The 15,905-nt window shown below is 39.5% G+C and overlaps 2 protein-coding genes across 4 annotated transcripts in view; both read right to left on the bottom strand.

Moving 5' to 3' along the window:
- helz (helicase with zinc finger) overlaps positions 1–2,879 on the bottom strand; it is a 67,303-nt gene extending 64,424 nt beyond the window's left edge. For 2 of the 3 annotated variants that reach the window (XM_047365329.1, XM_047365331.1), the window contains exons 1-2: positions 2,846–2,879; positions 1,718–1,767 (exon numbers count right to left, since the gene is read on the bottom strand). The gene's annotated coding sequence lies outside the window, so the exon portion shown is untranslated. The remainder of the gene's footprint in view (positions 1–1,717; positions 1,768–2,845) is intronic. The other variant, XM_047365330.1, reaches the window with a different exon arrangement.
- Positions 2,880–6,182: 3,303 nt separating this feature from the next.
- psmd12 (proteasome 26S subunit, non-ATPase 12) lies at positions 6,183–15,840 on the bottom strand. Its single transcript, XM_047364352.1, has 11 exons — positions 15,591–15,840; positions 15,151–15,210; positions 14,567–14,695; positions 14,182–14,289; positions 13,124–13,228; positions 12,847–12,996; positions 12,572–12,706; positions 12,168–12,280; positions 11,834–12,008; positions 6,737–6,814; positions 6,183–6,614 (listed from the first exon to the last, which is right to left on the bottom strand). Exons 1-11 carry the CDS (start codon positions 15,696–15,698, stop codon positions 6,405–6,407), a joined length of 1,371 nt encoding a protein of 456 aa, XP_047220308.1. The 5' UTR covers positions 15,699–15,840; the 3' UTR covers positions 6,183–6,404.
- Positions 15,841–15,905: the final 65 nt, after the last annotated feature.

Raw genomic sequence — 15,905 nt, 5'->3', positions numbered from 1 at the left:
CTGGCACCATTCTGATTTAAATGAATTCATTTGGGCTTTACTATGTGTTCTTCTATATTTCTATTAATTGATTTATGCTTTTGTGAAAGCTGTGGTACTTTATTTTCCCTTCCTTCCTGATTACGATTAGTTCTGCAAATAGCAAATGATTTGTTTAAGGAATCAAAGGCAAATCGATCGGGATGAATGGTAACGAAGTGACCCATCAACAACATGTCAAAGCGCAGATGAGAGCACATTTTAGCTGCTTTAAAATTTATAATGCAAAAAATTCAAATGCAAAAAAAAAAGAAAGAAAGATCAACTGATTTTTGTTGATTAAACCGTTCCATGCGTCTCCCTCCCTCCCTCTCAACAAATATACCTTGTGGTGAATAGGTTCCAACAAACACCTCAGAAAGCTTAGTTTCAGGAAAGGTCCACAAAGGTGTAAACACAATACCTTAATACTGTTTGAGACCAAATTCCATTTTTTTGTAAAGCTGACCCACCAAAACTGGCTTTAACCGATTCTAATGGGTTTCTGGGCTTCCTGCTGTGAATGATCAATAATTACTTGTTAGAACCAGAGGTGACATCTCAACATGTTTGTGAGAAAACAGTCACTCTAAAACATGGTTTTATACATTTACAATAAAGACAAAATGGGATTTGGAGTTCACATTATAAACTGTTCTCAGCATCTTATACTAGTAAGCAGCGCAGTTACCATTGTTACCAGTAAACTTTAATCTGTGTGTATTCCCACGGTAAAGCAGATCCTTACATTAACTCTGATGTTTTTTAGAAAAGGCTCCCAACATATGACAGCCCAGCCTGTGGCATTAGGACATAAATTGGACGCTCAGAAGTTTAAACCTTAGCAACACTTCTTCACTACATTGAAATTTCCTCATATCTTCTAAAAGCAGCTTTAAGTTAAACTCACAGAAATGTCCCCAAGGCAGGAAAGGCAGTTTCCAATTGAAGTCCTGTGGTACACAGATGCTTTTATTATCCTAAACAGTCATGTGCAAAACGACCAAAACTGCAAAATCATGAAACAGCAAACGAGCAAAATGGCCTGCACTTTCTGTAGTTTGGCTATCTGTTGCAGCAGTATGAATGAACGGCCTGCAATCCTCTGCAGGAAATACAGTTTTGTTTTAGATAGTTTCTCTGTACTTCCTTTGGCTTTTAAAACACCTCGCTGATACTGAACATAGCCAATTTCAAGTCTCCTTCACGCAGTAACAACAAGAGTAGGAACCGGTAGCTGTTACAAACGACACAGGCACTGATCAGAAAAGGATCAGGTGTATGAGTTTGCCCCAGCTGGTCACCGATCAAGGCCTGTCAAACTGTACATTGTCCATTTCCGGTCACCAGGGGTTTGTTTTCTTCTCCAGAAACAGACCAGCACATACAAGGGTGTTAAATGATTTGTCTAGGGGTAAGGAAGGCAAGCAGATTGGGATGAAATGGGAAAACAAACTGACCCATTAACAGCACATTAAAGTACACATCAGATGAGCTTTTACTTATACTTACATGCAATTTGCAAAATACTTAAATAAATAAAAAAACTGGATAGTTCATCTATTATTATATGAAATAATGCAAAACTTGTGTTGGTATAGCAGTCTCCTCTCCTTACTCCAATACTACACAAGTCATTTCACTATTGGGCTCCTAGTAAAGCTTCCAAAACGTTTCAGAAAGGGTAATTAGTAAATACCTTCATAGTGTTTAATTGTACACGTAGTCACAGCTCTCCATAGCATCCAGCTATCAATAAATACAGGGTACAGGTCAAGGTCATGATGCTGGTAAGTGCATTTTATGAATTTACTGGCTGTTAAAAAAAACTCAAATACATGATCTATACAGGCAGTCATGAAAAATCATTATGGCCACATACTGCTGATAATTTAATAGTTATATGTGCAAGGGGGTGTGTGAGAAAAATAGGAGGGAAGCATATTAGAGGTGCTTGAAGAATGGCAAAGTATGTTAGCGAAATGAAAAATGTATATATGATACAATAACTTAGTACCCACTCATACTCGGGTTAACCAGAAGATCTTTAAATCATTTGACAGAGATATAGTCACATATCAAGTAGTTTGACGGCACTCATTAGGTAGGTACCTTCCTCATTTAACATCATAAAGTCAAACACTAGAACTGTACTTCTGTCTACTACAGCTCAGTGTGTTGAAGAGCTGACTTTACAGATAAGAAAGTGTGCTCAAGCCCACACACAACGTTATTTAGGCTGACTATGTACGAGGTAAAAACAAAACATGCAAATTCATCAGAAATGAATCCGCATAAATTTAGAAAACATGCATTTAAAAACACGGAGAGCAAGGAGGACTTATTTTGTCTTCCACTGAAGAGTTGTAGCTGTTGTTTGTCTGCTAAACTTGTCTAGACTGCTGCAAATCTGAACGATGACGGTAGCGTCAAAAATCGCTTGAAATGTTCTCAACAAATCGCTCTTGCTTGCATCGGTTTAATAGTTTTGTTCCCAAACTGAGGACGTGCAGTTAACATTTAGCACAGCAGCCAAAACACGGCCTTTCTTGGCACCAAACTGAGGAGCTCCCAGCAAGAATAGCTGGCTGGCTTAATGTTAGCAGGCTAGCTGACTCGGCTAGGTTCGCCGAAACAAAACGGACTCGGGCCTGAATTTTTGCCACGGTGTTTAGGCACATATAATTCATATGACATCTTGTTCATATCAGTGCACGAAGTACAAACATTCGTCGCCGTGCTACTGATTTGTGGGGGGGATTCGTGTCGGTGGGTTTGCGACGAAAAAGACAACTAAAGGGGCTAAAAATGGGAAGTCAACACTTACCTAGCTTTACTTTCTACGCCATCTTGGATCCACTTGTCAGACCTTCGCAAAGCATAGTGGGATGTACTGATCTGAAGGTTGAGGGGGACTTACTGTATACGTGCCAATGTTTTGTCCTCTTTTACAAGTAAAAGTTTCGCATTGAGTAAGATAAATACGTGTTAGGACCAGTATCTCCCAAAAGTAATAATTTAAATATGCTTCAATGTTCCCTGTGTCTCACATAATTAAGTTATTGATAAGCCAATATTATAGTTCACTGCATGTTTCACTGAGACCAGATACGTTTTCCTAGGTATCTAAAGCAAAGACCTTTTAAAGATGTTTTATTCTTGAAATTGGGGTTATTGCTGATTTTTTATACATGTGCATCCTAATAAATTCGTGAATTTATTTTAGCAATTCAATTTAAAAAGTGAAAAGCATAGATTCATTACACACAGTGATACATTTTGAGTGTTATTTCTGTGAATTAAAAAAGTTATGGCTTACAGCTACAGAAAACTCCAAAATAAATGTATCAGAAATTTAGAATGTAACATAAGACCAATAAATTAAGCAATGCTAATACAGAAATGTTATGTTACGATCATGTCATAGCCTGCACAACCAAGGAGAAGACCACAGACATTCAGGAAAGTTGGGTGGAAGGAAAAGGTGTGGTGGTAAAAGGTACACAGGCAAAAAGGAGAACCACAGCCTGGATTGGATTATGAAGCAGCTTTTAGCTAGCAAAGTCCATTTCAATTTAATTCAATTCAATTCATAAATCCTTTATTAATCCCAATGGGATATTAAATGTTGTTGTAGCTCATTTTATACAGGTTTATTCAAAGAGCTGTTGTAGATGTTGATGGCTGTGAACAGGAGGGATCTCCTGTAACAGTCTGTCTTACAGCAGATCTGAAGAAGCCTCTGACTGAAGACACTCTGTTGTTGAACCACAGTCCTAAATTCCATTTAGGAGTTTGGGAGAAATTCACAAGGCATTGACTGCAGCTGGTGTCGGATTTCAAGAGCCACCACACACATCCATAGGCTGTAGATGGGCTTTAACAGTTCCTTTGGGAAACTGTGAAGTTCTTCTTCAGTTTCCCAGTGGTCCAAAGTTCTTTTTAAGATCAAAGTAACTGTTGCAGTTTATTTGGAAATCAAGGTACCCTTGTGGCTGATTGGCCACCAAACTTACCTGACCAAAACCCCATATAGAATCCATGTTTTATTTGGAAGGGAAAGAGAGGAGACACCAGCCTCAATAATGCTGGCATGCTGAAGGCCAGCATGTGGTTCCTTAACACCTCAGCAGAGCCTTAGACTGATCATCTCCATGGCATGCTGCACTGACTTAAATCAGAAAAATAGAGCCTCAACTAAGTATTAAGTGCATGTACACAACTGAAATTTGTATTTAAGATTGTTTTAAATTGGCAATATAACATTTTCAAATCTTCAGAGAAACAGTAATGTTTTTCATTAGGTCACATTTAACAAAATTAACAGAAATGAACATTTGACATATTTTACTTCTTGTGTACTGAATCTATGTAATATAGAGTTGTACCTTTTGAGTTTAATTATGCATATCAATTTTAGATTTTTCTTAGATTTGTGATTTATAATAAACCATCTCAGAATTTCAGGGGAGGACATGCCCCAGGGTGACCTCTTGTGATCACTGCTTCTTTAAGGGATCATAAGATTAAAGTATGTAATCCACTCTTGAGCGACAGATAGTATTTCACATAAAGGCTTTCTTTTCTGACTTTCTAATAATCTACTCACCAAAACTGTCAAATATATGGAGAAGAGTTAGGAGTAGGATTTGCAGTAGTGTTTGGAATAGAAAAATTAAAAGGTGTGAAAAATAAATACTTAAATCTTAAAACTCAAAGTTACAAGTTTACATACATAAATATTTTTTGAATTTTACACTGTATGACTTTAATCAGACATTTTGTACCCCTCCTCATGCTTCTTACTGTAGTTTGCTGGAATTTTGGCACATTCCTCCTGCTCCTGATTTTTGAAGTGCACCTGTCCCTCCTACAGCTATACGTCTACACAACATAATGCTGCCACGCCCATGCTTCACATCTGGGATGATGTCTGCTAAAATTAAGGTCTTTATGTTGCTATTGCTCCTTCATCCTTGCCAAGCGGTCTTTCAGCCCTTGGTATAGGACTTAATTCACTCTGGATGCTGACACTGTCAAACCTGCTTCAGTCAGCATCTTCACAATGTATTTTAACTTAGTTCTGTGGTTAATGCACAAGTTTCCCACCAAAATGTTCATCTCTGAGAAAAAGATTCTGTGTCCTTCCTGAACTGTATGAGCACTAGACATTCCCATTGTGTTCGTACTTGTATATAATTGGTTTAATAGATTAATGTGGTACCTTCAGGCATCTGAAAATTGTACGCAGTGATGAACGAAATGGTGGAGGTCCACAGTTCTCTCTCTGATGTCTTTTGATCTTTTAAATATGACACAAGAGGTGTGGTGGTGTTGCACACAACCCATATTGAAAGGCTTCAGTCCTAGTCGTAGGTGTTGCGGGTTTGAATCCCAGCCCACGTGACCTTTGTTGCATGTCTGCCCCCTCTTTCTACTCATTTCCTATCAGCTTACTGTTGAAAAATAGAAGCCACTAGTGTGTTTGAGATGTTGCCATAAAATACATTCATAGGTTTGCCTCCTTTTAATTCAAATGTCGTGAATAAGCCTTTCAGAAGCTTAGAAAAGCCATGAAATCATCATCTGGGCTTTCCAAAATTGTTTAAAGCCATAATTATTTTAGGGAATGTAAACCTCTGAACATGTAGAAAGCAAAAAAAAAAAAAAATCTCTTTAAACATCTTGTTATTCTGGCATTTAGCTTAAAGAAATACATTTGGTAATCCTAACAAAATAGATTTGGTCTTACTTTAGACAGAGTCAAAAAAAAAAAAAAAAAAAAGGTAATGCCTCTCTTTATAGTGTTTTTAAATATCTGGTTACTATTGTATTACTGTAATCTTACCACAAATAATCAGATACAAAACTAATGAATAAATGTCCACCTTATGACAAAAGATGACATCTATGATTATATGCTAATGGACTGACCTTATATAGTCATACCGACCACTCAAAGCGCTTTACACTAGAGCCACATTCACCCACTGATACACAGATTAGTAGTCAACTTTACAATGATTGCCTTTGCCCAGAGGGCACATCAACATGTGGCAGGAGGAGGCTGGAATCGAACCCACAACTTTCGTACTGCAAGAGGACTACTCTTCCCAATCAGTCACAGCGCCTCTTAAGCTGAATTGAACAAAGCAAATAGCAAGTGGAGGTACTCGTATGTTTATTGTCAATGTTTTACTAGACAATAAAAAAGGAACATCTGATCGGGGGCTTGTGTGTTTTGCAGATGATTTTCCAATTATATGATACTGCAATTAGGCCACAGTGATTTTTTTGCTAACGTACTGTACAAACACGGCACAGCCCCCTGCACATAAACAAATGTAAATAAGAAACAAAACATAAAATTAGAAACTGTTCTTGTGTCACTGCAAGTTGTGGATCATCTCCTCCTTGGCAATCAGATGGGTGGTCTTGTTAACCAGAGACATGAGAGAGTTGAGTTTCTGGGACCAATCGTTGAGCAGGTTGTTGGGGTCTTTGGGCCTCTGAAAGTTGATGATGCCAGCGAGCCGGTCAACCTTGGCGTAGATGGTCTTGTTTACAACTAGGCTGGAGAGGAACTCTTCCGATTCCTGGCAAAGTTCAATCGGTGCGTTATTAAAACGGGTTTCTGAAAGCTCAAATTCTGAACATCAAATGAGCTTTTTTGCAGGTAATTGGAGCATGTGAATAAACCTGTAAAATGTTTGCTTACGTCAACAGAGAGGTCAAGCAGTCCAGCCATCCTTTTCATTGTGATTCTGGTATAATATTTGCCCATTATTCTGATGTTCTAAGGGAGGAAAAAAAAAACAGCTTCTTTAGTAAAGTTACAAGCTATATTATATTCTACAGATGTCTCGATTATATGTTTACAGTGGCTCTTAGTAACACACAAGAAGGGTGGTGTCAGGAAAATGTGCAATCAAAGAAGAACAAGGTATATGTGCAAAAATATGTAGTAAAAATAATGGAATAAAATAAAATAACTTCTGTTCAGTAAAAAAAAGGAGGTGATTGTGCTAAATTGACAATGATTGCAGGTATTTACAAATACAGAGGTTATTACACAAGTTGTTATACAATAGAATTGAAGTGTTGGGACCCAGCCATGGGTACAAAATGAAAGGCCAGTACGAACTTGCCAAGGATAAGGGCAGGCTGCAGCGTGTCATTCGGTCTGCTGAGAAGGTGATTGGCTGCAGTCTACTGTCGCTCCAGGAACTGTACACCTCCAGGACCCTGAAGCGGGCAGGGAAGATTCTGGCTGATCCCTCCCACCCCGGTCACAGACTCTTTGAGACTCTCCCCTCTGGCAGGAGGCTGCGGTCCATCCGGACCAAAACCTCACGCCACAAGAACAGTTTTTTCCCATCTGCCACCAGCCTGGTTAACAAAGTCCGGAAACCACCCTGTCACTCTCCCTTTCCCCCACACCCCCCCTTTTTTTGCTGACAGGACACTTGTAACTTGTAACTCTATGTGTTACATTAACGCTCAGCTTGGACTCCTGCTTTACTTGCACTGCTTTACTTGCACAATGATCACCTGCACTGTTGTATTGCTCTTGCATCTTATACTGCTCTATATTTACTCTCACTCACTTAAAACTGTGCACATATATTTATATTATATTGTAGATATGTTTATACTGTTTAATTTGTACTGTATTGCACCGACTACGCCAAAACAAATTCCTTGTATGTCCAAAAACGTACTTGGCAATAAAGCTTTTCTGATTCTGATTCTGAACTTTTCTGGAACTTTCAAAATAAATCGCATTACCCTACTTCCAGCACAGCCAGAAACGGGCAGAGAGTAGTTTAGAATGAAATAATCTAAACGTTTTTTGTTTTATGACATTTGGTTTTGTTTGTGTTGAAACTCAGCCATCTTGGTGTTAGCAGATTATCTGCTCAGCACACGTGCTCAGTTTTGGGTTCTGTGTTTGTGTGTTTTTTAAGTTAAGACAAACTTTATTTAAAGGGTGATTTTAAACACAGAAGACTGATCATAACGCGCTGTCCGCACTTATGCATTTTAACCCTTTTATTGACGGTATTCTAAAGGTGTGTGTGATTCTGATGATAAGCTATCAGCTTCTTTTTTTAGCTTCAACCGCTAACAGCTAAGAACACGTGCTTGCCTGCTAAAGATCATTAACCCAAAAAGGTTGTTAGTTTTCAATCTAGTAAAAATAATATTTCCCTAAATATTACTTTACTAAACTTGATAACTAAGGAACACATTCAAGCCCATTTCTCAAAGATTCGGTTCTTATTCAAAATAATATTTCTTTATTATTTTAATAAATAAAGCCAGCTAATTAGACACCGTTGAGAATTAGTCATCCAGAAGGTTGGTTTTATTCAGCAAATCATTCTTTAAAATATTATTTTATTAAAATAATATTTTATCTGATCTTGCATTGTGATTGGTTGTCTAAACGTTTGCTGATTATTGCCTAAGTTGGTTCCAAAACTAACTTAACTTCATTTCCAGATTCTACAAGATAATCCTTGGTGCTCAAACATAAACATTACATGGTAATGTTGCATCACTCTTTTAGTCATAATTTTCAATCATCTTTGATCAACTTGTTTATATTGTACATAGCCCATTATTCTTCGTTATTCTTTAATTCTGCTTGGTAGTTTAGTTGGATTGTTTTAGCATAGTAAAGAGTTTGTTTATTGAAATATGTTTGACTTTGAGTTGACTTATTTTTGTTAATAAATTCTTGTATTTTAAGAAATAGTGTGAATTTATTCCATGTGTGTGCAGAGTTTATGCTGTTCAATAATGTCAGAGCTTGGCTCATCCCTTTCAATTTTGTCCTAATACCATCGCCTTATTGTTCTGGTATTCACAGGACATTCACAGGATATAATTTAATAAAATATTAAAGTATTAATATTAAATAATATATTCATATTCATAATTACGACAACAGTCTGACAGCGGTAGGAATGAAGAACCTGCAGTAGCGCAGATTCATGCATTGAGGGTGTCTCAGTCGGCCACTGAAGGAGCTGCTCAGCTCCTCTACAGTCCGGTGCAGTGGGTGAGAGGTTATGTCCGTGATGGATGTGAGCTTGGCTAACGTCCTCCTCCTACCCACCACCTCCACAAAATCAAGTGGGCAGTCCAGGACAGAGCTGGCCCTCCTAACCAGCTTGTTCCGTCTCTTTCTGTCCCACTCTGTTCTGCCTGGGGCCCAGCAGACAACAGTGTAGGATGCCAGAAGCTACCACAGAGTCATAAAAAGTCCAGAGCAAAGGCCTGCACACTCCAAAGGACCTCATCCTCCTCAGAAGGTGGAGGCGACTCTGGCCCTTCTTGTACAGGGCATTGGTGTTATGGGACATGTCCAGGTACTGTTTCAGCCCCTCTCCTCAGGAAGGCAGCTGAGGAGCATTCAGAGCAAGACCACCAGGCTCAGAAACAGCTTCTTCCCTGAAGCTGTCAGACTGCTGAACTCGAGCCACACTCTGTAGACTCTCTCACTACACCTTGACCTGCATTAAACACTTCACCCACCAAAGGTGCAATATTAAGGATTACCTCATGCTTTATATGTGTATTTAGTTCTTTGCAAAGTTAATTTCAGTTTCACTATTAAACTGTGTGTATTTCTTTTTTGCTTTGCTCTTCGCTATATATTTTTAGTGATTTCTATAGTGTCTTTTTATTGTTAGATTTAGCTTTGTATGTTGTACTTAGTTTTCTTTTTACTTAAGTATTAGGCTTGTTAACCAGGACCCGAGGCCAAATTTTGTACCTTAACATGTAAATGTGCGCTGGTATGACAAAATAAAATCCTTGAAAATTGTCCACTGACTCAATGTCTTCACCCTGAATGTCCACTGGTGAGGGAGGTGGTGTCCTTCTTCTGAAGTCGATCACCATCTCCTTCGTCTTTCTGGTGTTCAAGCACAGGTGATTGCGCTCACAGCGGTCCACAAAGTCCATCATGACTGACCAGTACTTTGCTCGTTCCCCTCAGACACACAGCCCACAATGGCTGAGTCTTTAGATAACGTCTGGAGATAACAGCTGTTCTTGCTGTAGGTGAAGTCCACAGAGTAAAGGACAAACAAATGGTGACAGGACAGTACCCTGCGGGACCACAGTGCCACCTCTGACTCACAGCCTCACATACTATGGACGGTCAGCGAGGTGGTCAATGGTCTAGGCAGCAAGTTGACCATCCACTCCCGCATCCTCCAGCTTCCCTCTCAGTAGCCCTGGTCTGATGGTGTTAAAAATGCTGGAGAAGTCAAAGAACATAACTCTCACAGCACACCTGGTGGTCTCTAGGTGGGTGAGCGCCTGCTACAGCAAGTAGATGACAGTGTCCTCTACTCTGATGTTGGGCCTATCGACAAACTGTAGCGGGTCCAAGGTGGGGCTCACCACAGTGCGGAGGTGGGTGAGGATGAGCCTCTCCGTGGTCTTCATAAGGTGGAAGGTCAAGTGGGCTGGTTTCTTGGTATGCAGTCGTTTAGGAACCGGAAACACACAGGAGATCTTCCACAGGACATTAACATTCTCCAGACGGAGGCTCAGGTTGTACCTGCGGATGAGGAACTCACAGAGCTGGTCTGCACAGGTCTTCAGCAGCCTGAGACTGATGCTGTCTGGTCCTGCAGCATTCCTCTGGTTCAGTCGCCTCAGCTCTTTCCAAACCTGGTCTGATGTGAGGGAGAGGGGGGGTAGTGAGGAGGGGACTGCTGGCGGTAGACTGTTGGGGGTGGGGGGGCAGAGGGGAGCTGGTGCTGTAGACAGTGCGTATGGAGTGGGCTGGAGGCATGGGTGTGGAGGGGCTGGCTGTAGATGAAGGTAGTTGGGGGAAGGGAGGAGTGTCTGTTGGACTGGAGACATGTGAAGAAAGGGGAACAGAAAGGGGGGCAGAGGGAGTGGGTGGAGAACTAAACCTGTTGAAGTAACAGTTTAATTCATCTGCCCAGCGCTGGTCTCCATCAGCTCTCCCTCTGACACTCTGTCCAAGTCCAGAAATGTTCCAGGTCCTTTCCATACGTCCTGCACGTTGTTCTGCGTGAGCCACTCCTCCAGCTTTTTCCCATAGTCCTTCTTACACCTCCTGATCCTCCACTGGAGCTCGGCTCCGCTCCTCAATGATGTGGGAGCTTGTACCCTAGGTTACATTAAGTACCCCTTCTCGGGATTCTTTGCTTCATTTACTTACAAATTCGAATTTAAAAGAATATGGGGGCAGTTTTGTCATTTTATCAAATAACCACTTTGTGGTTATAAACATAATATAAACATATTTTGTTTCTTCAAACAAGAAAAAAAAAAGTAATTGACCCAGTATAAATGGTTTCCCAGTCCCTGCCATTGAAAGATATCCTTATATCATGATGCTGCCGACGCCGTACATCATTCTAGAGATAGTGTTCTTCACCTGATGTAAGGATCAGCTTTGTACTAGCCTCATCTCACCAAAGCATCTTCTTCCACATGTTTGAGTCTCCAACTTGTATTTAAGCATATTCCAAAGGTTTTGCAAATTTAGTTTTTCTTTAATTGATTGTTCTTTCCTGACCAATCCTCCACAAAACCTCTCTCTGTGCAGCTTAAAGCTATCCTATGTCAAAACACAGCCATCTCTGCAGCTCCTCCAAGATTGTTCTATCTCCTGGTTGCTTCACTGAATAATGTCCTTTTATATAATACGATATGTGGATGGTGAAGGTAATGGTGGGTGCTTCAAAGTAAAAATACAAACGAATGCTTTACTTTAAAAGACAATTCCAAAAGCTTTGGTACACTTCCATAAGTAACTTACATGTTCCACCACCCTGTTCTTAAGGTCCTTCCACCTTTTCTCTCCATCCTCTGAATATGAGAAGACGTCTGTTGCCGGGCTGTCAGGTGAACCTTCTCTCAGCTCCTTCCCATAATCCTCCACCAGGGAAGCCCATCGCATTAGCTCCATAGTAGTAAACAGCTTGAGAAGGTCCCTGGGAAAAGTGGAAGAAAATCTCATGTGCCCACACCTTCTACATGTGTATTCATCCCGTGACATCACTCAAACCGTTTGCTTGTCAGATTTTTTGCCAAGACAAGACTAGTGGAGAGTGGTGGAGTCAAAATGCAATGGGACACATAGCTTGTCTTACTTGTATTTAGAGATTTCTTCCAATTTCTTGTCAGCACTGATTCTGTGCACAAGATCTGACTGTTCGTTGTCATAAGGAGACAGGATCACGTACAGCACCACACTCTTCAGGGCCTGCAACCAAAAATGGTTTAACTTGTTTTCTTCCACTATTCAACAGGCAGAAAGCACAGCAGAAAAAGGTTAACAAGAGGCTTTTTAATCTCTACCATATGATTGGTAGCAGAAATTAGCGTTATTTGATTGCAGCATTGTGCTCCTTGTGTATATGAAGACTATGTGCATGGCCAGATGCATTGTTTTTTATGAGAATTTGTCAAACACTAATTACAGGAAACACCTGCTATACCCTTCCTAAGTTTCTCTTATGAAACAACAATCAGTCTCAATATATTAACTCTGTACCTGCTGCCACTTGCTGCTGTCCTCCAAGATGCAGGGGGTGTCATAAATCGCCTTGTAGTGCTTGCATATTGACAGGTAGGAGCCCTCATGCTGGTCCACCTGAATCATCAGGTTGTAATACTTTAACTTCAGCTCCTGAGTTGGTAAAAGGACAAAATGAGAAAAAAAATGAAGCCAGTTTCATTTGGTGATTTGGATGAACTACAAATGATGCAACAGCTTCCGAAATGTTTCTGTGATAGGAGAACCTATACAGGACTGGTACCGTCTCTTACCTCAGTCCCTTCCTCCTGAAAGAACTTGGTATTTATCTTCTTGCTGATGATCTGGGTGCGAATATAATCTTTGACAGCGATGCAAAGCCTCATCTGTTCCAAGATAAACTCCACCTTCTCCTTCTTCTCCATGGAGCCATAAGTCTCCACCTGAGCAACAAAAAAAAAACAATACAAATCCCACAAGCTTGGTATTAACAATTCTTATGTACACACAGTTTGGCAACACATTCCTCAAAATGTATTACTTATAAATAAAGGTAGAATTGTATCTCACCTGTAGTTCCTGCAGAATGGCAGCAGCCTCTTTGACATCACCATTCTGTTCCTTGATGTTCGCCAGTGTTTTTGTTAGCCTCGCACGCTCAATCTCTACATAGATCTGTCAGATAGAACAATTTAGCACACGTAGCATACCTGTTAATAAGGGATTAATAGGGGACAACCACACTCAGGTTAAACTATGGAGTAGGCCAACCCCTCCTCCACCTGTTGCCAATGACTGTCAGTCGCCTAGCTGAAAGAGGCAACAATGATTTTCCCTTCATTGGAAGATAGATACATTTGGCTGTTTGGAATAGCAAAAAAACACCAAATTTCATGATGTAGAAACTAAATAATCTCCAAGTATTCCACCTTATAAGGCAATGCAGATTTAAAACTACATTAACCAAGCTAAGAGCAGCATGTCTATTAAACAGTTGCCTGCACTTTGACTACCTGAGCAGTTAGCCTAACTAATTAACGAAAGAATCAATGTTACTCTACAAAGAGCTGAGAAGCAAAAAAATTAAAAATAAATAAAAGGTAAATATTCTGCAGAATAAGTGCTTACTCTGTTCAGAAATGTAGTGGGTAGGTGGTGTTGGTTAAGTCTATACATCAAAATCTAAAAAATATGTTATTAATAACATTATAACTGTAATAGTCAATATGTTGTACCATTTTTGCAGCACTAGGGATAATTGTTACTTTTTTATTTATTTTTGCATCTATAGAATTAAAATAAGTGGTTTTACTAAAATACTATGAGAATCTTATGTTTGGCCCATGCTTTACATAGAGAACTCCTGCAGAAATCTGTTTCTTAGTTGATTAATTTGACAGAGAACAGATTCAGTAATTTTACAAGGACATATGCAAACAGAGTTAAAATGTCCATTTGATAAATTAGAAGCAGATTCCTAGATGTAGGGTAAACATGCTAGTCCTTTGTCTACATTTTATGTTAATTGCTTGTGTCATTTTGTTAATCTCTGGTAACAAAATATCTCATTAAAATGATACAGATTTGTCACCTTTAATGTGTTGTTATAACATCAAGAAATTTCAGACCTTGCCAGCAGTCACAGTGCGAAGTGTGTCAATAAGCCTCAGCTTGATGTTCAGATCAGTTACTGCATCCACGTACTTGTAGCATTCTTGCACCATTTTGGCAACGGCCTAAGATGAGGAGCAAAACAAAGCACATATTTAGGCCTACTGTAAAAACACTCTGAAATTACATTTTAGAAATTTGTTCAAGGACTATGAATTTAACAAGGACAGATCATTTCAAAGCTCACTCATAATTTATTTAGCATAAGAATAAAACAATTTCCTGATTATGAAATTGTGTTTTAAGTCATTTGTATCAATAGTTTGATCTATCAAGAATTAAGAACTGAAAAAAAAGAAAATCATATAAGAAAACAACGGTAAGGGTAAATAGAGCACTGACCTGTTTGAGCTGACTCCTTCTTTTGGTGAGTAACATGATGTTTTCATTCAAAGCGTCCCAATCCTTTGCTTCATAACACATCTGGACCACAGCCACAAGGATTCTAGATGTGGACACCATATCTGATGCCTGTGAAAAGTTCAACCATACCCTTTAATTAAAATACACATATACATGCAAACTTACATTTGCTAAATTCCATCCATTACTACAATGCCCTAATTAAGGACCCTAAGTCAAATATTATTAAGACATATTTTTTTTATTTGGTATTTAAAAGTTTTTAGAAATAAAAGTAAAACAAAAAAACTAATTAATTTGCTACAGCTGTATTACTCTGAACAGTAAATATTACCCAGAGTGCTGCAACAGTAACTGTAGTAACAGTAGTTTAAAACAGTAGCAGATTCAAAATACTGTCTCACATAATGAAAAGCTATGCCAAAAACGGCCTGTCTCAAGCCAACACAATTCTACTTAAATGGTTTTATCAAGAATTAAGACCTGCATTTCCCCACAGAATATTTTTATTTCATAAAAACAACTTATCCCTGTCCGGCATCAGGTGGAAGGCTTTTACTTACTGTTCTAGTCTGTTTCTCCAGTGACAACAAGCTCTCGATGGCCTCTTGTAACTTCCCCTCCTGCAGAAGAAAATACAAAAACATAAACTTGGTTAATATCTTTAAAAACAACAACAACAACTTTAAACTCCATGCTTTTTCCGTCTTACAAAATCCTAAGTTACTAGTTAACATGTTGGCTACATCTGAAGCTAACCTCAGTGCTAAACATGGCTAGCATCACTTTAACCACAATCACTGTCGTTTAAGTGAAAACGCCAATGTGGTATTAAGCGTGGGTAAAACATAACGGACTTATGCGGCATCAGCGTTCAGTATATGAGGTCAAGTCAGGATAGGGCTGAAGCCATTTAGGTTATATGTTAGCTTGGGTGCTAACGCACCGATCGGGATGCGCCATGACTCAGCCAGCGCTGGCCTTCTTTTAGAAGCCCACTTACTTTGGCCATTTTTTCGCACTCCGGAAGCCTCTGATCTACAGTGGAACTGTAGTCAACCTCCATCTTCACAATCTTCCCATCGGATCTTTCAGATTGCTCTTCGGACATTGTTGCGATTGAAAAATATGGGCAAACTACGACTCTTCTCCTTCCTTTCAACAAGGCTCAGCTTGACGATGTTGTTCTTGTCAAATGAACGAATGTAGAAGTTGACCAATCAGAACAGAAAACCAAATGGCTGGTGACGTGCCTGAAAGACCCACGGCCGGCGTCTCTATAATATTGGAATTTCTATCAGGCGCAATAAAGTCAGCG

Source organism: Girardinichthys multiradiatus, chromosome 5 (assembly GCF_021462225.1).
Source record: "Girardinichthys multiradiatus isolate DD_20200921_A chromosome 5, DD_fGirMul_XY1, whole genome shotgun sequence".
NCBI classification, from domain to species: Eukaryota; Metazoa; Chordata; class Actinopteri; order Cyprinodontiformes; family Goodeidae; genus Girardinichthys; species Girardinichthys multiradiatus.
Note: the sequence above shows the minus strand (reverse complement) of the source record. Positions and strands in the feature narration are given on the sequence as shown.